At 42.9% G+C, this 24,889-nt stretch overlaps 1 protein-coding gene across 2 annotated transcripts in view; it reads right to left on the bottom strand.

Annotated features, from left to right (window-relative positions):
- Positions 1-6,980: 6,980 nt before the first annotated feature.
- The window catches only part of FBXL7 (F-box and leucine rich repeat protein 7), a 441,233-nt gene continuing 423,324 nt past the window's right edge, over positions 6,981-24,889 (bottom strand). For both annotated transcript variants that reach the window (XM_008262077.4, XM_070056603.1), the window contains 2 exons: positions 17,761-18,372; positions 6,981-10,306 (listed from right to left, as the gene is read on the bottom strand). In XM_008262077.4, coding sequence (XP_008260299.2) covers positions 9,570-10,306; positions 17,761-18,372 — 1,349 coding nt within the window. In that variant the 3' untranslated portion in view covers positions 6,981-9,569. The remainder of the gene's footprint in view (positions 10,307-17,760; positions 18,373-24,889) is intronic.

Here is a 24,889-nt window from a genome sequence, read left to right as displayed (position 1 = left end):
GAGGGCTTCCATCAGCTGGTTCACTCCCTAATTGGCTGCAATGGCCGGAGTTGTGCCAATCCGAAGCCAGGAGCCAGGTGCTTCCTCCAGGTCTTCCCACGTGGATTCAGGGGCCCAAGGACTTGAGCCATCCTCTACTGCTTTCCTAGGCTATAGCAGAGAGCTGGATTGGAAGTGTAGCAGCCGGGACTTGAATCAGTGCCCAAATGGGATGCCAGCACCGCAAGCAATGGCTTAACCTGCTATGCCACAGCCCCGGCCCCGCACCTGAAGTTGTATTTCGTTAGTCACCACAGACAATTCTACTGTCACTACTATACAAGGATTTCAAGAAGCCCTTAGAACTGTGCATTATGAAAACTATGTACAGATTTTTAGATTTTTTGTACTAAAATGAACTTTTCATTTAATTTCATCTTCCATAACATTTTAATTTCCTGTGTAAAAAAGTACATGAAATTTAAAAAAAATCATAAAAAATGAAGTACATGAAATTTATACAACTAAAATCAAGAAATAACAACCTTCAAATGTTTTAAAAATTGCATTGTCTATCACCATAAGAATTTCCAGGGACCGGTACGTGGTGGTACGATGGGTTAAGCTGCTGCCTGGTGTGCCAGTATCTCATATTGGAGTGCTGATTTGAGTTCCAGCTGCCCTGCTTCTGATCCAGCTCCCTACTAATGCAGCTTGTGAAAGAGACACAAGAGGCTTCAAGCACTTGGATGCCTGCCACCCATGTGGGAGACCCTGATGGAGCTCTGGGTTCCTAGTTTTGGCCTAGACTGGCCATGGTCGTTGTTGCCATTTGTCGAGTGAACCAGCAAATGGACAACCTCTCCCCTGTCTCTCACTCTCTCTTTCTGTGGCTTGCCTTTGAAATGCACAAATATATCTTAAACAAGTAAAGAATTTCTACGTGCCTCTTAGTTTCAACGAAGGGAGACTTTCAGTCAAATTTTTCCAAGAGCTTTTGCTTGGATCCTTATAGGTTGAACACTGGATTCCCAAGTCCTGGAGAGAAACTGCAGATATGATATTTCTGCATCATTCAGAAAATTTGATAAGAAAGGTAACTTTTCTTCCTGGCCTGCATAAGCTATGTTGTGAAGAATTAGTTACTGAAGCCCTGAGAGCATATGGTGAAGAACTTAGGGTAAGTGACTTTGAGAAACAAATACGTTCATCACCTGAGAATGTGTGGCTTTTCTTTTTGTAAACACAAAAGAAGTGGCTAGGTTACATGATCACCTTTAGGATTATTTTGCCACTTGCATTTTCAAATGAAGCACAAGTTTTAAAAGGAATGGGGGCTAATGCTCTCCCTGGCAGTGTTTGTACTTCCCATCGCCTTCCTGTGTGTGCTATTTTTAAAAGAAACATTACACACAAGAGCCCCAAGGCAATGGTACCAGTGAAACAATGCCAGCTTGGAAATTCGGAGGAGATTCTGTTTCTCATTATGTGAGTGAGAGGTCATTGTTTGAATGCTTCTCTCTCTCTCTCTCAATCCACAGTCTCTTGCTCCCCAGCTTCCAGCACGTACATGGTCATTATTCTTTGGGTGTTTTAAAATTATAAACATAGAAGAGAGCCAAGCAGAGTCCCACAGTCCCGACTGGCTAATGGAAAGTCGGCTGCACGGATGCCAGTCACATAGAGCAACTATGTCATAAATCACACACTTGCCTGTGTGGTTGTAAAGAGAACAAGAGAAATGGTCTGAGTTCTCCCTCTCTGGTTCTACTAAAGCAAGGATTTGTTGGGAAAAATGATCTCTTTTGGGACTTCACTAAGTGGCCACGGAGTACAAAAAAACTAACATTTCTCCATTATTAGGAGGTGGGACTGCAGAATAAGGAATTGAATAGTTGAAATGCAGTGCATTTGTGTAGTTATTCTGGAAGTCTGAAAAATGTAAAATCGTGCAAAGGTAATTACATTTTCTTTGGTCTCCATCTCCAAAAAGAAAGGCTTTGAGATAAAAGAGAGATGGTTATTTATCAGTTGGGAAAGTTTTATACCTTTATCTACTTTCTCATAAATGAAAAAGGCCATGATAAGTTTGTTTAAATACTAAATGTCAACACAGATGATGAATATACTCATGATATGAAACCTGTATTTTTTTTAATTTATGGAAAGTGGCTATGTTCATTAGCGGTTGCAAGAAGGTTGAAGAAAAGGGAAGTACCAATTACTGGCTAATCTTTGTAATTAGAAGTCATCTCTCTGATATCTTCTGCATTCCCGTTTGAAATGGGCTTAGTAAGCCTGCCCTGATTCTGGGAGACACTGGGGCTTGGAGAAGTCACCAGGTCTGTTGACTCTGACTGCAGAGAAACTGGATTTAAAAGACTTCCTATCACTCTTACACTTCTTAATGGCTTTCACTGTTTAGTTTATTATTGCTGTGGGTAGATAATTTCATATCCACAGTCCTGAGAGAATGTGAGGTTTCCAAGAACCCATCCTCAGTGAACTTACGAGTAAGAGCCACTTCATGGCAATTTTAAAGGCAGCTTAATCTCACTTGAGCCACCAAGTCCTTTGAAAATTACGGACAAAGTCTACTTTTCAGTAAAGGCATGTGGTCAATTGAGAAACTTCAACTAGTTTGATATTTCCTATCACAGATATGTAACATTGAGAGTGGCACCAAAAAGTGTGCGTGTTGGATCCAAGACAGAAGGATCATCGGGGGAGGGAGCTCCTCTCACTGAAATCAAGGGAATCACGATTGCAGGTTTGCAGCATATGGCCATGGTTGAACCACTACTGCACACGCAGTCTGCGAGGACAGGAAAGCAGCCTTATGGTCTTTAGAAGGTTTGTCAAAGAAGTTATGTTTTACTGTTGTTTTCTCACAATGCTCCCATCCTTTTAATATATACATTAAATATATTAAAACCTGATGTGCTTTCTTATGAGTAACAATGTTAATGTATTAAGCAATAACAATGTTAACATATAGCTAATAAAGTTAATATTTTGATAAAGTTACCAATAGTAGAGAGAAATTACTTCACTAACCATATCAAATACTGCCTCCCTTAGTTGGCACCATATTTTTTTTTTTTTAAGATTTGTGTATTTATTTGAGAGGCAAAGTCAGAGAGAGAGAGAGAGAGAGAAAGAAAGAGAGAAAGCAAGAAAGCAAGAAAGCAAGAAAGCAAGAAAGCAAGAAAGAAAGAAAGAAAGAAAGAAAGAAAGAAAGAAAAGAGGTCTTCCATCCACTGGTTCACTCCCAGAATGGCCGCATTGGCTGGAGCTGGGCCAGTGCAGTCAGGAGCTACAGCTTCTTCCAGGTCTTCCCCATGGGTGCAGGGGCCCAAGCACTTGGACCATCTTCCACTGCTTCCCCAGGCCATTAGCAGAGAGCTGGACTGGAAGAGGAACAATCAGAACACAAACTGGTGCCCATATGGGATGCCAGCTCCACAGATGGAGGCTTAACCAACTTATTATGTCACAGCACTGGCCCCTATATATACTCTTTTTAATAAAGAAAGATTTTTTTGTTGGTTGGTTTAAAAGACAGAGTCTCTCTCTCTCTCTCTTTCTCTCTTTCTCTTTCTTTCTCTCCCTCTCTCTCTCACAAGCACAGATGTTCCATCCTCTGGCTCATTCCCCAAGTGGTTGCAATGGCTTAGACTGTTTTGGCCCAAGCCAGGGACCCAGAACTTCATCTGGGTTTCCCTTGTGGATGGCATGGGCTGAAGTACTCAGCCCATCCTCCACTGCTTTCTCAGGGACTTCACCAGGAAACTGGAATGCAAGCAGAGTACTTGGGAATGCAAATCAGCACTCCAATATGGGATGCTACTATTGCAGACTGTGGCCTAACATGCTGTGCCACAATGCCAGTCCCCATATATGCTGTTTCAGATTTTCAAAAGTATTATGGTTTGCTATTTTCTGATGGTCACCTTATTGGGGATTACAGAACCCAGCTCAGCGCCTTTCCTCCTAATAGCTTTCCCTAAACCTTGTTCTTTTCTCCTGAAAATGTGCTGAATTTTATTTCTTTGGAAAATTCTATTGGGCAGGACTCCTAGTGACAGAACAGTACTTGACACGTGTGGGTTCTTAATAAATACTTGCTGGATGAAAGATAGAATTTTGCCATGTTATTTTGTTAAAGATTTATTTTTTTATTTGAGAGGCAGAATTACAGACAGAGAGAGGGAAAGACACACACACACACACACACAGAGAGAGAGAGAGAGAGAGAGAGAGAGAGAGAGAGGTCTTTTATCCTCTGGTCCACTCCCCAAAGGGCTGCAATGGCCACAGCTGAGCCAATCCAAAGCCAGGAACCAGGAACTTCTTCCAGGTCTCCCACATGCGTGTAAGGGCTTAAGCACTTGGACCATTTTCCACTGCTCTACCAGGCCACAAGCAGAGAGCTGGATTGGAAGAGAAGCATCAGGGACACAAACTGGCCCCATATGGGATGAAGACACCAAAGGCAGAGACTTAAGCTACTACATCAAAGTGCCAACCCCACCGTGCTATTTTTTTTTATATTCCACATCTCTATCCTAACCTGTTACAGGGTATTACAGTTACTTGATCTGATTTCCTTTAGGAGAGGGATATTGTACTTATTCATCTGTAGTCTTTCATAGTATCTGACATATAATAACAAACTCTGGAAGGACTCAGGGTTGCATCTGCTCCTTCAGAACATGACCAGCAATTCCTTGGCATTCTCTGTTCCTGGTGGAAGGCTGAGATTTCTAGTCTTCATCATATACTGAGCATCACAGGGCTAGAAGCAATATTTGGATATATTGATCTCATCAGAATAAAAGTTAGTAGCTCAGTCATTTCAAAGGCAAACATTCTACAACATAGAAATAACTAGTTTGGAAATATCTAGGTCAAGGATTTTATTTTTCTCAATCATCCTTCACGACCACCCCATGACACCTGGATGAGGCTCACTGCTAACATTTGAACAACAATCCAGAGCTTAAAGGTAAATTGCTTGAGTGTCCATTAAATCCCAGATGCGCATACTTCCTAGGGTAGCCCTGCAGGAGCTGCCACAACTCTTCTGTTGACAGGAAGGGATCAGGCCCCATTCAGCTCCCAAATGCAGATGTTCCTCCATTCCACCTGGCTTCAAATGCAACCTCATCTGCTGACTTCAAGGAGTAGAATGGGTTCTCCCAGATAGACTTGCAGCTTTTGGAAATAAAGATGCACACGTATGAAAAAAAGGAGGAATAATCGTATCCCAGGTACATTCTTGGCAACTGTATGACCAATCTGAGAGTCAGTGGCAGCATTCCTTACTGCATGGGATTGGCTTTTCCCATTGGTGGTGGTCGTAATGAGACCTGCCTGAGTTGCTCTTCAGGTGACTAGTATAGAATCAGCATCTGTGGGAGTGGGGGTGGGGTGGGGAGTGCTGTGGCACAGTTGGTTAAAGCCCTGGCCTGCAGTGCCTGCATCACATGTGGGTGCCAGTTCATGTCCCAGCTGTTCCACTTCCCATCCAGCTCCCTGCTGATGCACCTGGGAGAGTAGTGGAGAATGGTCCAAGTGCTTGAGCCCCTGCACTCATGTGGGAGACCTGGAAGAAGCTCCTGTCTCCTGACTTTGGATGGGTTCAGCTCCAATTGTTGAGGCCATTTGGAGAGTGAACCAGCGGATGGAAGGCCTCTCTCTCTCTCCATTTTTCTCTGTAACTCTTGAAAATAAATATTAAAAAAAAAATCAGCATCTGCTGTAGACCAGGCACGCTCTCTCCCTGGCTGCCTCTCTCTCTGCTGCAGTAAATTTTGGTGTCTATTCTTAAAAGAAGAAATCAGTCAACCATCAGAATGCAAGAGAAACATCAAGTTTGTTTCACCTCTCTGTGTGCACATTTTCACTTCAATATTTACCCCATCTCTCAGTGTTCATTCTCTTCTTTCCACTGTCTGTCTGTTCAGCATTTCTTCCACTTGAGTGCTCTCTAAACTAAGTAGAAGTGCCAACTATTGATGACTTCTCTCTGTGATAATTTAGAAAATGGGAAGTAGTTTTATTGTATTACTTTTCCACTTAAAAATACTGAATCTTTTCACTTTCATTCTGTATGCTCTTAGATATCAAACTTCTTGAAAACACTTTTCTGTGAACAAATTTTTGATTAAGAAGTCATGAATCTCAGGGTCACTGCATTGAACTCACTTCTGACTTTATCGTGGGATCTTGTCATCAGTTTCATGGGGTTACCTCAAATTAATGTCTTAAGGCAATTAGCAGTTCCATGGGTTCATGTGAAAATTGCTAAAGCAGCTGGCCCAGGAGGAGAAGTTCCAGGACAAATACATTTAAAATTAACATCTCTTAAAACTTTTCACCAGCTAAGGATGAAGTTCTCCACTCATCAATCTGTACTTGCTTGTCACCATATTGATTTCTCAGGTCGGTTTGGATGAGAAGTAGGCATTTGACTTTTCACTTTTTTTTCCATCTGCCTGACAACTTTTCTTTTAAGGTCAAATTGCCATAATCTCCTTCCAGGTGCAAGTCAGTAATATCCTTACTTAGTGTGGCATGTCATATCTAGTGCTGCAGAAGTAGTAGCATATTTGATTAAGATTATTACCCTTCAGTCTGATAGAGAACTCATCATACATTGATAGATAACTTCCTAAAATATGCAAAATGATGAATTTCAAAATGCACCTGACACCAAGAGTTTGGGTTAAGGCTTTGAAGGCCTTAACTATACTGTGATTGTATTTTTGCCTTTTTTTTTTTTTTTTTTTTTTTTACTTATCTGACAATTTTAAGCCAAGGTCATTGGTCCAAGGCAGATGACAAAACCATGGATACCACTTTAAAAGGGACACAGTGGCAGTGACCCTGCCTGCTCCATCTTGTAATGTATAGCAAGTTTCCTGCTCTCTTTTGAATGTTCCTCCATGAACACCACTCTCCTCTGGCAAGGGTTTGAAAAATGAAGCTGAGCCTGATTACCAACATATTGCTTTATTTCTTGGTGGTAGTAAATTAAGGCTTTCTAGAGTCATACAGCACGCAGTGATTTGCACATTAGAATTACAAAAACGATGAGCATTCAATTTAGCAGAGCCAGGAAGGAAGCAAATGTTTTAAAACAGATACATTTCCTAGTGAGGCTTTTTTTTTTCTTGGTCTCTAAAATTCTGCTGAGCTGTTTCCCAATAACCTCTGTCACAGATTCACACCCCAAGGAAGAGCAGAATGGATGAAGAGGAGAGTGGAGGGGCAGGGAAACAATGGAGAAAGTTGGAAAGACAATATCTGCTGAGCAATCAGTGTGAAAAATCTGCCTAGTCTCATAGTTGGAAGACTGCTTCGGTGATGTGATCAGGTGGTGGCAATAAAGATATTCAGAATGGTTCAGGGAGCCATCGCATGTCTTCTGGGAGCATTCAAGTGGCTCACTTGGATGTCCTAGTGCTGGGGGCTGAGGACAGTCCTTTGTGATTCTCACATTCTGAAACTTCCAATAGGATCACCAGTCACAGAGCAGAGGAATGCTGCCTTCAGCTTCCTTCATGGTTCTAAGCTCTGTGGCTATCACTAGATCCTATCCCTAGCCAAACTGGTTTTCTCCATGGCAGAGTTTTGATTGCACATCTAAGCTGATGGTGAAGTTGAGTGGACAGGAGTCTGTGGTTTTTACATGATGGATGAAAGAAACCTCCAGGCCAGATGCCACATCATCACTCTAATTCCTCCTTTCCAACAGAGGACAGCGTGCACAGGAGCCTACAGTGGGAGTGCAGTTGTCGAACAGTGTTTGCTTGGTCTGAAACAAATCGGATACACTTGTCTTGGAGATACAGAGGTTTTGGGCTGGGTTAGGGGAACTGTTAAGGAGGGAGGGGGCATGGCTGGAGAATAATTTGAAAAAAGTCATGTGTTTCCTAAGACAAGACAACTGAATTTTGTAAAGACTAGCAATGGAATTTATTCTGGCCACCCGATTTCATACAAATGAGACTAGTAAGAGCTCTCTATCCAAATAGGTTCATTTAAAATTCCATCCACTTAACATTTGTATTTTGTAATGATTTTCATGTTCTATTTCAAGGGCTTGGTTGCTGGACTGGCATCTCAGCCTTATTAATGTGTTGTCACTTCCATTTGGCATTTCTGAGTGAGCATCACTTACACCTGGAAATAAATCTGCTTGGCATTCTTTGATGGGAAACTTGCAGACAGCTGTGGGGGAGGCACACAAGGTGGCAATTTGCACAATTAAACAAAAATTTAACCCCGGTAGGCTTCAAATCTGGATTTAACCCCAACAGATTTGAAATTTGGATGCATAAAGAAATAAATGGATGAGAAAAGTGGAAATGCAATCTGAATGACAATGAATGAAGGAGTCTCTGGGACCAGCTGCAGGGCAGATGTGCCTGATGCCTGCCACATGTGTACTTCGAGAGATTAGAAAAACTTTGGAGGACATGTGTTCCCTTGGGCCTCCCTTGTTGATTAAAAATTTTAAGGGTCTTTTCTTCTATTTGAAAATACTCAGAGAAAATCAAATTGACGGGGAGATCTGGGTTTTGTGGCGGTTAGACATTCTGGCCTTGCTAAGATGATTCTGAAACTGTTGTGCACAGAAACCATGCTATGGAGCACAGATGAGAAAATGTGGGATAGGCTCAGCCATGAAACTTCCCAGGGGCATGGGAGGCTCAGATGGAAGCAGAAGGACCTGCAGGAAGCTTTGTGAAAGGACATTGGTACTGCAGTCTCCTCAGAGCCCCTGCCACCTTTTCAGGAGAATCACCTCTTGAAAAAGGAAGCTTGTTTGTGTGCTGCACATCATGGTGCTTCTGTTTACAACCACCTCTGTTCCATGGGTTCTGAAATGGACATGAGCTAATCCTCCATCTAGTTGATCTGAAGTTCAATGCCAGAAGCACAGAAAGCTGAAGTGCTTTGGCCAAGTTTGCACAGCCTGTTAGCAGCTGAGCTGGGAGAAGAAGGTAGGTCTATGTTTCTACCGTGCTTCTTGGAACAGTGGGCCTTTGACAAAGGTTTGGAAAGTGCTTTGCAAATGCCACATGCTATGGCATTTCTTTATCCCAAATTTTCCTGGTGTGAGATTAAACGGTGTGGTTTAGGCCAATCAAGCTATTTAATGAGGAAATCAGGCGCACCTGTTGTGCTGCTGTTGGAAGGGAGGGGTGGGGAGTGACAGAGAGGGAATGTGGAATTTTGGGAGTTGGTGGGGGACAATGAGTAAGGTGCACTTCTGAAGACACTGTAGTTGGCCTGCTAAGGTACATCTTCGATGACAAGAGACACTTCCTACAATCAATCTGACCCAAAACACTGTTTGCTGTAACTAAAATTTGTCTCCCCACCCAGGTTTTTCTTTTTCTTTTCTTTTTGACCTCTGATGCCCAAGAGAAATTAGGAGACACAAAAGCCAGATTCCTAAGAACCTTCCTGGAAGAAAGAGCCGTTATAAGTGGGTGTTGGTGCTTACATAGGCTGCTTTTAACAAACATTTTGATGGGTTCCCGTTTGTGTGAGAACAACGCAAGAAAGCTGTCCCTTCAGAAAAAGGCAGGGTTGGTGTGCTCGATGACACAGCGCTTGCAGTGGCGTTTGACAAACCGCAGGGCCTCCACGGACACCTCGCAGTCCTGGACGTTGAGCATCTGGAGGTCAAAGCAGTTGGCGGCCACGATCTGCAAGCCCTGGCCGGTGATGCTCTCGCAGGACTTGAGGCTGAGCCGCTTGAGGTTGAAGCAGTTCAGGGCCAGGCACTCCAGGCCCGTGTCGGAGACCAAAGGGCATTTGCCGATGTCCAAAGACTTGAGTTTTGTGCAGTTCTTGGCGAGGTACTCCACGCCGTGGTCCGTGATGCCCTCGCAGCCCCTCGCGTTGAGGTAGCGCAATTTGCTGCAGTACTTGGCCACATAGCGGATGCCCACGTCGGTGATGCGGCCGCAGTGGGCGATGCTGAGGTACCGCAGGCGGGACTCCAGCTTGGCGATCTCCCGCAGGCCAAAGTCGCTGACGAAGCGGCAGTCGCTGACGCTCAGCTCCTTGATGGAGGTGCAGTAGATCACCAGGTAGCGGAGGCCCTCGTCCGTGAGGCGGACGCAGCGGCGCAGGTATAGGTGGGTCAGCTGCGTGCAGTGCGCAGCGATGGTGTGCAGGCCTTCGTCCTCCAGCACGAAGCAGTCCGTCATGTCCAGGTAGCGAATGGATATCTGTTTGCCATGCAAGGGGGACAGTTTAATGGAGGCCTCCCGAGTCAAGCTGATGCAGGTCACCTTGGAGCACCCTATGCAAAGAGATGGAACACATGCTCAGAGCAGCTTGAGAGAATGGGGACGCCCTGGGATGCCAGGACTCTTTCGTATTCCTCCCCCCAAGTCTGGGTACCAACTCTGGACCGTCTGTCTTGGCCCCTACATAAAGGAAAATCAGCAGTGAGTTCCCCCATGTTCATTTCTTTATTTAACCATTTGGCTTGTTTGGTTTAAGGGGATTCACAAGCTCTATAATAAGAAAGATCAAGGTTCCAATTCTTGATCTATCATTACTTACATAACGTGGGGCAAATCAATCTTTCTGAGAAGTTCTTTGTTTCAGAATGGGAATGAGCATGTTTCTTGCAAGGTAACTATGAAGAAGAAATGAGACTATGCATGCAAAATTCGTGCCTTGGCCCTGAAATGTCCAGAAACTCAAAAGTTTCATTCCCACTCTGCAATGATCTAGTGGCTCCTTGATCCACAGATCTGAGATATGAGAGAGAAAGGGTGGGCACGGCCTTGGTTTCACAGAAAGAACTCTGATTTGGGAGTCATGCTGAGTTCCAGTATACTTTTTATGGCCTCAGACAGGGGGCTTAATTTTTCTGCATCTCAAGACTTGCCTCCTGGAGATGAATAGTTGATAAGCCTCCACTGCAGACATACATGAGGATGCAGAGAGATCATAGCGATGAATGCACTTTGAAAACTCTACAAGAATTGCATGTGGCTGTTAGTCTAATTATATGTGAATTCAATTCACCTCTTCTTGGCCAAGGAAGACCATCAGTGTCCCTGGGATTGTTGCACTATCTCATCAACTGGTCTCTGCCCTGTGGTTCATTTTGAACACATCTGCCACAGGGGTCTTAGAAAATGGAACTCAAATCTTGTCACCATGCCTTTGGTGGCATCTGTCTCACCAAATGTAACATCTAGAATCTAATGAGGCCTTCAGTGATGAACTGCACCCCTGTGCTCTCTGCCCTCATCTCCTATGCCACTCTTCCAACCCCTATGGCTCCTTCCTCTCTTCTAGACTCCTCGAGGGGTCTCTGGCTTCAGAGCACTGGAAAGACGTTCTCCATAGAGCCCCTGGGTTCAACTCACTTTCTTAGTTCCAACACCAATGTCCGTTTGCCAAGCACCTCTTCCCTGACTACCTTGTATTTATACAGAATACTAGAATCTCCAGTCCCATCTCTTGTTTGTTCTCAGCCCTCTTTATCACTCAGTGGCATTGCATATGTATTTGCTCACTTATCTATTTGCTGTTCACTCTGGAATATAAATTCTTGAGCAATAGGACTTTGGGCTGTTCATTGCTGTGTCTGTGCTAGGTGGTGCTCACAGAATGTCTGTGGAATGAATGGGTGACTTACAGAGGTTGACAGCCTTCCACGGGAAGGCAACATGGGATATTCAGTTCTACCATTTAAATTCTTCAAGACTTTGACATAGAATGAAATACTGCCATTTGAAAAACAGCTATTTTATAGTTAATTCTAATATTTTTATCTCTTGAATTATGAAGCTTACAAATACTTTTATAAACAACTTCTTACCTGATTCTTAAAACAATCCATTTTATAGGCAAAGATATTAATGATCAGGAAGATACCTTGATATGTCTCTCTCTAAAACATAGTTTCTAATCTCCTAAAAATATATGTATTAATAAACTTTATCTCTACTGTGTATTATACATAATTTATCTATATTATATTATATATAACATGTGAAACATTTCATTGCATTTTTTGGTGCAGTGTGTATTTATTTATATGTGCAGTATTTTTATAGTATTTAAATATATATATTGTCTATGTATTCTATAAACAATTATAATACATGTGTGTATTATAAACATATTATATAAACATATTATACATAATACACCTATATTATACAATATGTAGTGGAATGAAATATATATATATCCCATTATATAGATTGTGTGTCTATTTCTCATTTTCTCTCTGTTTGTCTTGAATCCTCTGGCTGTTCTAAAGCCAAGTGCCTCACTTCAAACACCTCTGTACCATGGCCATTCAGTTCAATACCCTAGGCTTCTGAGCAGCTGCACAATAGTGCAACGGGAGACTTTCCTCCAATCTCCTGGCAGTGGCCCAAAGAACTTATAAAACTCAGTTTTGGGAATAATAAGGCTCAAAAGGCACACGCTACCAAGGCAAAGAATTTTAGGAAGGAGTGAAGCATGCACTATGATTCAGGGAAAGAGATGCAACTTATTGGGGGTTGGTCACACTGCAAAAGGTAGGCTCCATGATTTTGTAAAACACGGCTTGTACCCCTCAAGTTTAGTTTTGAAATCTTCATTTGCTTTGGGTCTTTTTTCTAGGCTGACTATAATCTTGCCTATCCTGACTTTATATACTATAGTAGCAGTCTATGATGTACATGAAGGTACTTTGTTACCAGCTCATATGATAGCTTTTGATTCTCAACTCCTGGATTGAGTTACTTTTATCTGTTTATTATTTAATATATAGCAAAATCCCTTGCATGCCATGAAAGATATTGTATTTGGTGTAAGGAAATTTAAGCCTTGGCTTTGACATTGAGTTACAAATTGAATGAAATATTTCTTTAGCACAGATTCAGCAAATCATTTTGATAACCTTGTATTATTTTAGACATTACAGACATAGACTACTAGAAATCATCCAATTTAATCCCCATTTAATATAAGTATGTACATATTGAGGGGCAGAGAGAGAGAAGGGGATTCTATCTTAAGGTTTATCCCCCAAATACCTTCTGAGGCCCACAGCTGGTGCCGAAGCTAGGAACAAGGAACTCAATCCAGATTGTCCACATTGGTGTCAGGAAAGCAAATGACTTCAACTATCACCAGGGTGTGCGCATTAGCAGGAAGCTGGAGTCAGGAGTGGGGCCAGGTATTGAACACAGGCACTCTACTATGGGATGAGGGCATCTAACTGGCATCTTTTAGAAACAAAATTGCTTTCTTTCTTTCTTTAAATGGCAGAAAGAGAGAGAGAGGGAAATATCCTCCATTTGTTGGTTCACTCTCCAAATGCCCACAACAGCTGAGGCTCTAGGGTGAAGCCAGGAGCCAGGAACTCCATCAGTGTCTCCCACATGGGTGGCAGGAACTCAAGCACTTGAGGTGTCACTCAAGTACTTGAGATACATCTGTTGAATCCCAGGAGCATTAGCAGAGAGCTGGATCAGAATATGAGTAGCCATGCTATGGGATGGGAGTTTTCCAAGTGGTGGCTTTACACACTGCATTGCATCACCCAGCCTTCCAACTGGTTTCTTAACCACTCAGCCAAACACCCACCTCTATCCTTCATTTTTCATAGATGAGACATTGCTGATTCAGTGAAATTAGCTGACCTGCACACCAAGAATGGAGATACATTTCTTCACTTGTAGCTGACGCTTTAATTATAGGAGAGGAGCTTAAGGAATGGCTCGGATGATGAACTAGACAGAGAGGGTAATTGCAGTGAGTGTGCAAGCAGTAGTGGCCTCACTGGAGACTTGGAAGTCTTTGAAGTGCCTCATTTCAGATTCCTCTGTGTGATTTCCAAGGGGATCCTTAAAAGGGACAAAAAATTGCATATGTATATGTGGAATGAAAAGAATAAGGATACATGTAGGTGGAGCCCAAGTAATGAGATATTATTGAGACAAACCTGAAAGGAAAAAATATGGAGAAAGTCCATGGGGGGTGGCAAGTGCCCATGGGGTGGAACTTAGGGTGTCTGAAAGGATTTGATGGAAACTAAGACAAGAATGTTCTGTTGGGATCAGATCCTGGACCTGTGTTAACATGTATGATAAAGCAGATGAGTATTATTCAATGGGAGATGGTCAGTAGAAGGCAGAACACAATCTGTGGGGTTTCTTCAGTTAATTTCAGATTTCATTCAGCGTTCACAGACCTGTTCCTCAGTACCACATCCATTCATTGCTGGAGTCATACCTGTGGAGTGTACAGTGGCCAAGGGCATAAAGAACAACTACTGGCTTGCAAGCCTGTTAGTAACCATGATGATACAGCAACAACAGCTGGGCTTGATTGAGTGCTTACCACATGGTTCTCAGCAGGGTATGCATGTGATGACTTAATGTATTAACTCAGTTAATCCTTCCAGCCACCTCATTTTTACTAGCGAGGGAATTTAAATATTGCATTTCAGCTTACTAAATGCTGGCTTAGAATATCAGCCAATGATAACTTTGAGGGAAACTTCAGAGGCCATGATGGTCACTTATAATGGCTTTGACCCTCCTGTTTTCACTTAATTATAATATCAAAATTCAAAAATATGGGGCAGGCATTTAGCACATTGGTTATATTACCAATTTGGACACTTGCTGCCATGTTGGAGTGCCTGTTTCCAGTCCCGGCTATACCGCTTCAACCCAGGAAAAGACCCAGATGGAGTTCCAGCCTTCTGGCTTTGGCAGGGTTCAGCTCTGGTTGTTGTGGGCATTTAGGGATTGAACCAGCAGTTGAAATGTCTCTGTTTGATTCTCTAGCTTTCAAATAAAATGAAAACAAATGAAAATTAAAAATGAAATTTCTCCTAAAAAACAAGCATAAAAATAAGATATTCCCATATAAAACTTATAATGGGCTGAGAGAAAGGAATTTGGAAATAGACAAGTATCCAATTACAAACTCCAGTGATGCTCCACCTGTGCAGTCATAAGGCAGATCCACTTAGCTCACCAGGAGTGAGGTAGGAAAACTATATCCAGGATTTGGGTGGTGAGACATCTGTTCAAAGAGTTGTTGGGATGGTCAAAGATAAAAGAGGGAGTGGCATACAAGCCACAGAGGCACCCACACATCACTGCATACACATATGTGATGTGTATGGGTAGATGCAGACGGTTCCATAAAAAGGAGCATCAAGTACACACAGCAAAGGGATGAGCTTTGAGCTTGGAAAGGTCATATTATAAGGGGCTGTGTGCTCTGCTGAGAACTTGAATTTTTCCTGTAGGACATGGGGAGCAAATGGAGATCCTACATGGGAAAGTGAAGGTTAAGATTTGTGGTTTGGAAAAATTCCTGAGGAAGTGGTTTGAGGTGGCTCTGAAGAGAATGGCTTGTGAAGAAGGGAGAGGATGGGGTCAAGGTGATGGGGAAGAAGAATCACCAGGACAGAATTCGCATGGTTGGGTACAAAATCTGAGGCATGAAAGCAAGGTTGACTCCTAGATCTCTAGTTGGAGAGGATCTGTTTGAAGCTATTTCGTTAAAAGCAACTATACTATTTTATATTTTGAAAGTTGTTTAGTTTCAATGTATCCCATTGATGATTAAAAACACTATTAATAAAAGGTAATTTGTGATAATGATAAAAGACTGCATACAGCTAGTTGTAGTGATTTTCAATGACTTGAACAGACAGCTTTCAACTTAGGTGTATTCCTCATTGCTGAGGTGGGATAGGCACATTCCTGCCCTCTGGTAAAATTAAGTTCCAAGCCAGTGATGAGTCTTCGAAAGTCAAGTTTACTACCACTGAGGAGGTAGCTTCTATCAGGGACCAGTAGTGAAACAAAGGAGAGCAAGGAGAGTGAAAGCAACTTTGGTAGTCCTCTGGCCTCTAGTGGTATCAGCATAACACTTCTCACTCCCTTAGAATTAGAGGGTGCTGGTAGGAGGTGCTCATGACAAATCCTATGAACTGAGGAGTCTCTCAAATCCATTTACCTGAATCTGGGATTCTGTGATCTGTGGACAAGCTACAGAGTCCCCTTGTTTCAGTCTCTGTGTATACAGATCACAGGGTGGCTGAGAGATATACTACACAAATACATTTGAATCTGCAAACTCATTAAGTTGATATAGAGGCTTAGTAATGGCCAGTCAAGGAGTCAAGTGAGATTACTCAGGCTTGCAGCCTCAGAATTTCCATTCCAAATACCAAAAGTGCCTTCTAGATTTCTGAATTTCAAAATGACTCCAAAAAGAGGACACAAATAACTCAGAGTCCCCCTGGTAAAGATGGGGATTCCAAACATGAATTATTTCCTAAGCTGATGAATACATTAAAATGAGTTGTTTATAAAATGCTTAGGCTCTTAGAATGCTAAAGAGTACAGTTCTTTGCTTTTTAATTTTTTTTTACTAATGAGGAAACACATCCAGAAAAAGCTGTGAATTGTTCCAAATCACAATGTTTTGAAACTCATTTCTACCACATCATAATGCTTTCTTTCCAGAATTCCTCAGAGGAAAAATGTAAGAATCCCCTTGGTTTCCTACTTCTTCATGCCAGCGGCTGCTCATGACTAACTGCACACACGATTACTACGGCTTTGTCCTGAAGCCAGCTGAAGGAGAGGAGCCGTGATCTGCTTTCCAGCAAGAGAAAGGATCTGCAAAAAATAATGGACTGCGTCTGAAATATTCTCAGATGTCAGCTTTGGAAAGCGAGAGCAAGTGAGACGCCGGCTTGACCTCAGATTCTGTAGGAGGGCATCATTCACCTCAGATGCTTGTAAATCCCAAATTCTGTTTATTCGCCCGTCATCATGGTTTCTACTTCGTGCCCTCCCCAACACTCCCAGAGGCTGCGGCTCATGCTGATCATTTCTTTAACTCCCTGCTGCATCTTACACGACTCAGCCTCTCCAGTGCTCGCCTTTTGACTGTGCACAGATGAGATAAAGAAAGGCTGCTAGTGCTGCTGGATTCCTGTCTGGCGCCAAAGTGTCAGTCTGGGCTTTAATTCTTCCTGCCTCAGACGCGTTTTCAAATGAAGTGGCCATGTTGGGATTTCCTTCCATTTTGAGACAGGACTAAAGTTTGGATGCAACAGCTCATGCCCTTGCACTAAGTCATGGAGAATTTTGCTTAACAGAAGATACCAAATTAACTCAACAGAGAGGATGGGGCTGAAACAAAAGGAGATACTTTGCCTAAGACAGATTGCTCCTAATATCTGCAAAATGGCCATGGTGAGGTCAGCCCACAGATGAGTGCTTCATCGTCCACAGCAGGCACGGTCAGGTTGACAGCACAGACACACACGGTGTCACTGTCACTGCTCAGAAACTGCTGTCAGGCTCTGTAGACCAGTAACAGGTGGACAGAGGGTAGTTTCCAACTTGACTGTGTCTGAGTTACCTACTAGGTTCCTATTTATTGTCACTTAGATATTTGGTCCCCATTATCTATGTTTTCTCTGAAACAACTGAGAATTGCAAAGAATGACGACACTTTTCAAAGTCATTCTGACCTGAACGGCCAGGTAGGAGCTGACATGGCTTGATGAAAAGGATATTTCTGGCTCCTGATGTCAGCCTTCCATGGAGAGAGATGCTCAGGGACAGCGAGCTAACGCCCAGCCTCTCTCTTTAATGGTCAGCAAGAAAGGGGCCCTCTGGGGGAGGCAACGTCTCTACTGCTTTGGGGTGGTGCATTGGGAAGGCCCACGGCTGGGATCACTCTCCATTTAAATACCTGACACATCCAGGTGCTCCAGGTTGGGGCAGAGAGACACCACGTCGAAGACGGCCTCGTTGGAGATGTTGTAACAGCCCGAGACTTCCAGTCGCCTCAGTTCGGGGCAGCACTGAGCGATGGTGTAAAGGCCGCGGTCTGTGAGCCGCTTGCAGCCACTGACAGTCACGGTTTCCAGCATGAGACAGACGTTGGGGGTGTCCTGGCACAGCCTGCGGGTCAGCACTTTGAGGGCGCGGTCCACGTGGATGGTCTCGCCCGTCAGGCGGATAGTCCTCCAGAGGCGCGGGTCCCAGGCCAGGTTGTACCAGCGGCGGCAGACGCGCGCGCACCGGCACAGCTGGTTGGTGGGCAGGAAGGAGAAGACGTGCACCATGCACTGGTCCGGGAGCCGGTCGATGCTGGCCTGCTCCTTCTGCGGCCGCGATGCCAGCCGGATGAGTGGGTGCGTGAGGCGGGTCGGCGGCGGGGAGTGGACCATGGCCACTGTCTCCCCGGTGACGGAGGACGAGGAGGTGGACGAGCCTCTTCCATTCTGAAATCCTGGCAGAGTCGGTGGACATATCAGAGCTGGGCTGGGCGTGCTCAGTGTGCGCATGCTCAGGTCGGAGTCTGGCAAAGGACAGAGAGCACAGGTTAGGATGGTGACCTTGGCAGAGCCCTGGGCAGGAAGAGGAGAGAGGCCCGTCACAGGGGGCAGCACCCTCATTCCACCCATGGCCTCCTCCCAGGCAGACTCCTGCTGAGGTCCTCCCCATACGCAGGTGCATGAGCAAGTGTCACCTGATCCCCATAACCCAGCAAGTTCCCTACAACTCACGCCAGGGTGAGCAAAATGTCATGCACGGGGCCAGATATTAAATATCTGAAGCTTTGCCGACTGTGTGGGCTCTGTCTCCTCTGCATTGAGCCAAAGCTGCCACAGCGGTGCAGGTGCTGCCATAAACCACGTGTAAAGGCAGGCACGTGGCTCTGTCAGTAAAACTGGTTTTATGAAAGCAGACTAGCTGGAGAGGCCACTGCCACAAATCCCCTCGCGCCATAGTGTGCTGACTTCCAGTCTGCATTAATAGTGTCCACTTAAAAGGGCACAACTTCCAAGTTTCGTCGTTTCTATTCTGGGAGAAACCTTCCATATAAGATACAGAAACGGATCTTTTTCTAGTGGTGGGGTAGTGAGGTGGAGGGTTATGTTTTATTTACCAACGACGGCGATGAGTTACAGAAGACAGGAAGCCTCGTAAGTGGGTGTGGGGAGTGCTTGTTGTGAGACCCCCGCCCCTCTGCTGTCCCCCAGCTTCTGGACCCTTTATATTTGCTGAACAGTGCCCCAGGTAGGGGGGCCACCCACTTCCTCTGTCACCCCAAGTACTTCCAGCAGTATTGCCAGTTCTTGAATATCTTATTAACAACCTCCACTGGCACTTGAATCATATTCAGTTTTTGGAACCAGGAGGATCACTTGATAAGGAGACAAGCAGTCTTTAAGTTTATAAAGTATTAAAGCTTCTTTATTAGATTCATTCATGAAGTATGCACATTTCCTCTCTCTCGCTGTCTCAATACATGAGACAAAGGTTAGTGTCTCTCTCTATAATATATTTATATATTATATACAAAGATTTTACACATATAGATTTGTTCAGGAAGAAATTTATCTACTTTCATAGATAAATTTGCTCTATAAATACACAAGTATATTCATAGATTTTATATATAATGGAGAGAGTAAGAAAGATAGAGAACATACTTCCAAAATTCAAATTTCTTTATCTCTAAAATAAGCCATTTTAACTAGGTAATTTTTAAATAATTCCCAGCTCTAGTTATAATCCTAAAGACCTAAAGAAAAACGCTACCCTTGTAGAATATTTCATGTCCTGGAATGAAGTCATACCGTATCATCTTTGCACAGTAACATGGAACTAGAATTCTGATATGAGGACACCTCTGCTGAGTATCCATTTGCAATTTTGTATAAGAAAGATCAATTTTTTCCATGGATGTGATTTTTTTTCTTTAGTTCTTTATAAACTAACTCTTCAAATGACTGATACCTCTCCACACTTCTTTTATGGAGCATTTCGAGATATTGCCATGCTCCCCTACCCCGTGTTTGCTTCTTGAAACACAAAAACCTTTTATGACTGAGTGCAAATGCTAACAGCTCTAAGAATATTTTCCTGGTGTCCTTCAGATAACATCTATTCCTTTTCAAAAAATATCTTTCTTTTATACAGATTTTTTATTAATTTATCTTTTTATAATATGATTAAATGTATTATTATTCTCAAATGTGTGCCCTTGTCTATACCCTCAGGTCCACTGTCAAGTAACATCACAGTTCTCCCTAGGTAGAGTATGAAGTATGAATCTCAGTCTAGTGGTGTGGGGCATCGCCGTGTGACTTGCCTTAATGAGTTGTGGGGAGCAACTCGGACTAGACTAAGTTACTGGAATTAAGACTTATTCTATGCATCTGCTCTCCCACAATATGGCGCTGGGAGAGGAGGAAACAGCTTCTACGCAGCTGCCTCTTGCCAACTTGAGTGATGACCTCCAGGAGCTGATCCTGCTCCTGATTGGAGGAGAGCAGCGTACTCGGCGTGTGGGCAGCTGAGTTGGGATTGGCGGAAGAGGACTATAAAGGAGGAGAGAGACAACATGCACCAGGAACATCTAAGAGGAACACCTGTGCAGCCCCCGAGAGAGCCGGCCGGCGGTGTGCCGCTCCCCCGCAGAAGTGGGGAATGTGGCAGGTGGAAGGGACGGTAGCCAACCCGGGAAGGACCAGCAGCAAACCCGGGAAGGACCAGCAGCCAACCCGGGAAGAACCAGCAGCAAACCCGGGAAGGGCCAAGCAGACGAAAGAACAGCGCAGGGTCCTGTGTCGTTCCTCCACGAAGAGGGGAAGCGACATAATGGTGCCGTGACTCGGATATGAAGCCTAGGCGGGGTTTAGTGTCGTTCCTCCACGAAGAGGGGGAGCGACAATGAGTGAGTGTTAGAGGAAAGCCATGGGTGTAGTTGGCCTTGAATTCTTCATTGTCTGCTATTACCATGAGAAGAGCAGGGCTGGTGGGTGAATGAATACTCTTAGGATGACAGAACTACAGTATTCTATAGTTCTATAGACAGTTCTATAGACAGAACTGGCCTCAACTTGCAGTTCAGAGCCAAGCTCAGTCCAGTCCACCTTGATTGAACCAACGCCTAGATGAAATGCAGATGCCTGAGCTAGAAAAACCAACTCTTTTAAGCCACTAAGCTTCAGGGTGATTTGTTACACAGCTTTACTGTGGCAACGGATGATAGATATGCCTTCTATTATACTAAAAGCTCCTTTGGGATAAGGATTAAATCTTTTTCTTATTTGTGTCCTGGCAGCACCTGGTGTGGTTTATGGTATATAGTAGGTGTACAACAAATGGCTCAAATTGCATGGAAATACTTATATGTTTAAAAATAATTCTAGCTTGGCATGTACTTTTCTATCCCAGGTGGTATACATATTGCATTTTATATCAGTCATAAGAAAAGAAATACATATTTCTTTCTTTTGTAACCAGTGAGAATGAGCTCTAGATCTTTATGGAAAACCTTATATATGAACTAATTATGAATTTCAAATTTTCCATCCAGGATACCCTTCGTGCTCACCATTACCTGTGCTCAGAGAATTGCCTCTCAAGTCTGTGCTTTTCCCAAGCAGGTGAACAACTTGTTTCAGGCCAGGAGGGAAAGACAATTTTGGGCTCTCAGCTCTGACATTTTAGCAGCTGTGAGGGCTCTGAAATCTGACTCCTGCCAGTGGAGATTCCACTCATCCTGAAGGAGAAGACATTTAGGATGCCCTTCCGAGACTTGCACAGGGCAGTAAAATATATTTACCCTGGGTATGGGGTGGGGTAGATTTCTCAAGCCTTCATCTTAACTGATTCACTTAGTTCACGCTTTGAAAGTCCTAGCATAGAGTGAGTTATGTGAATACATCCAGATTACCTAGGACTGCTATGCCTTTTGTAATTGCTCTAAGATTTTCCTCTCGGTCTTTTTGTTGCCAGTAACCACACCCGATGTTAAAGGAATCCACACTCAGAAAGAAGGCAGCCTGCCACACTCCGGAGGAATATATTTCCCTGGGGAAGGGGGAGGGTCCAGAGCTCTGTTATAAGAACAGCTCCTTGTGCTCTCCTATCCAGCCAGTGCTCAGCAGCAGGATCCACAGCAGGGATTCCCAGACTGCTCCTCCTGGCTCACAGCCTGGGAAGACCAGCAGAGGAGTCTGAGAGATTTCCACCAGGAAATCTCAATGTCTCTTTTACCAGACCATGCACTACACACCTTCTGACTTATTCTACAGCAGGTCAGGGACCCTCAAAGAACAGGAAATCTGTTCTCTTTGTACTAATAAAAATGGAAAAAAAAAAAAAAACCCTCAGAGAACTTTTGAAAATACACAGTTTGTCCTTGGACAATAGGATCTGGCTAAAAGGTCCATGAGAGTCTCACAGGCATGGAAAGCCATGACACGGTGGCAAAAAACAATCTAAATGAAAGATCCTGGTGAATAAGACCCCAGCAGAAGGAACAGGCCATCAAGGAGAGAGGCGCCTTTCTCTGAAGGGAGGAAGGAACCTCCCCTGTGATATGGCCTTGACCAAACAAGTTCAGAGTCGGTGAACTCAAGGGGCTTCCATAGCCTAGACAGCTCATAGCAAGAGTCTTGGGTGATTGCTGACGTCATAAATAGAGTGCCAATTGTTAAATTAACAACGGGAGTCACTGGGTACATGCTCCCCATGTAGGATCTCTGTCCTTAATGTGTTCTACTATGAAACTTAAAAACAACACCACTAGTAGAACAATACCCTATACCTTGTGCGGTTGTGTGAGTGCAGCCTGTTGAAATCCTTGCTTAGTATATACTAAGTTGATCTTCAGTATATGAAGGTAACTGAAAATGAAACTCGATGAAGAATGGGATGGGAGAGGGAGTGGGAGAGGGGAGGGCCACGGGAGGAAGGGAGGTTGGGGGGGAAGCCACAACAAAACAAAAGCTGCACTTTGTAAATTCACATTTATTAAATAAAAAAAAACTATATAACAAACAAACAAACAAAAAGAAACAGAAAAAAAAGAACTTAATACTTTACCCTTTTAGTATTTTTTATGTTCTGCTTAAAACTATTGGTTGAACTCTGTAATTAATACACAATTACTCTTAGGTGTTTAATTAATGCTATAACTAGTACTCAAATAGTATTTTACACTTTGTGTTTCTGTGTGGGTGCAAACTGTTGAAATCTTTACTTCATATATGCTAAATTGATCTTCTGTATATAAAGATAATTGAAAATTAATCTTGATGTGAATGGAAGGGGAGAGAGAGTGGGAGAGGGGAGTGTTGTGGGTGGGAGGGAAGTTATGGGGGGTGGGGAAGCTATTGTAATCCATAAGCTGTACTTTGGAAATTTATGTTCATTAAATAAAATAAAATATAAATAAAAAAAGAAAATACACAGTTTGTCATAACTGAATAAAAGGCACTTGATAACAAAAACAACAACAAATAATGATGAGTAACTAGAGATATAGCCAGAAGCTGTTACAAATTTCTTTTCTTATATTCTGCCCAAATACTCAACATTTATTTCTAAATTGAAAAAAGTATATGTATTATTTAAATTTAGAAATGCTTATTATGGATATAATATGCATGGTTTGCCACTCAATGTCTTACCCTTTGAAACTAGGAGCCATTTACTATTGCTACTACTAGTTATGCATCATTTTTAAAAAAGATTTTTTTACTTATTTGAGAGAGAGTTAAAGAAAGAGGGGGAGACACAGACAAAAGTCTTCCATCTGCTGGTTCACTCCACAAATGCCCTCAAAGGCCAGAGCTTAGCTAATCTGAAGCCAGGAGCCAGGAGCCTCCTCTGGGTCTTCCATGCAGGTGCAGAGGACCAAGCACTTGGGCCATCTTCCGCCACTTTCTCAGGCCACAACAGAGAGTTGGATCGGAAGAGGAGCAGCTGGGACTTGAACTGGGGACCATATGGGATGTTGGCGGTGCTGCAGGTGGAGGCTTAGCCCACTATCCCATAGCACCTGCCTCTAGTTAGGCATTATTAAAATAGAAGATGTTCATGTATAATTGTTGAAAGTAACAGAATATGTCTATGTCTCAGAAAAGTGAAGCACTGTTTCAACTTCAAAACAAAGACCACTTCCATTTCCCAAATAGTATATTTAGTTTGCATAAGAGAATGCAGAAAGATTAAGTATTCTCCGTGTACACAGAGTTTATGTTTATATGGCTATAAAAAAAGAACTTGATGTGCAGGCTATTGGACACACAGAGAGGAAAGAATTAAATAGAGATATTAAGATGATTGAGGTAGAATAAAACTAGGACCCTCATTCTAGCATTACAATATTGCAATATGAACAGAAGCAGAAAGGCAGCTGACTGGATATATTTGAATTAGAATATGAATTTAGAGTATTTTGCAGGCATGACTATATTTTCATACCTGGCACCTCTTCCAAGTAGATTTCTACCTATCTGATGACTTGGGACAAAAATCATACTCTTTATCTTAACAGGAAGGTGATATGCACGGTGCTAAGACTAAGTTTAAAAGTAACTCTTAGGTGTCAATTGTTAAATCAACAGCAGGAATCACTGTGCACTTGCTCCCCATGTAGGACTTCTGTCCTTAATGTATTGTACTATGAAAATTAACAGTAAAACTAATCTTCAAACTTTATATTTTGTGTGTCTGTGTGGGTGCAAACTGTTGAAATCTTTACCTAGTATAGAGTTGATCTTCTGTATATAAAGATAATTAAAATGAATCTTAATGAAGAAAGGGATAGGAGAGGGAGTAGGAGATGGGATGGTTTGGGGATGGGAGGGCGGGTATGAGGGGAAGAACTGCTCTAATCCAAAAGTTGTACTTTTGAAATTCATTTTTGTTAAATAAAAGTTTTCTATTAAAAACTAGTAACTTAGAAGATATTAATTTTAATACCTTAGAAACTTCCATACTCATTTGCATAAAAATTAGCCAGGAACATGGGATTTGTAAAAAGTGTAAATTAGATATTTATGTCTAAATCT

The sequence above is a fragment of the Oryctolagus cuniculus genome, chromosome 14 (assembly GCF_051225735.1).
Source record: "Oryctolagus cuniculus isolate XC-2025 breed Fujian yellow rabbit chromosome 14, ASM5122573v1, whole genome shotgun sequence".
NCBI lineage: Eukaryota > Metazoa > Chordata > Mammalia > Lagomorpha > Leporidae > Oryctolagus > Oryctolagus cuniculus.
Note: the sequence above shows the minus strand (reverse complement) of the source record. Positions and strands in the feature narration are given on the sequence as shown.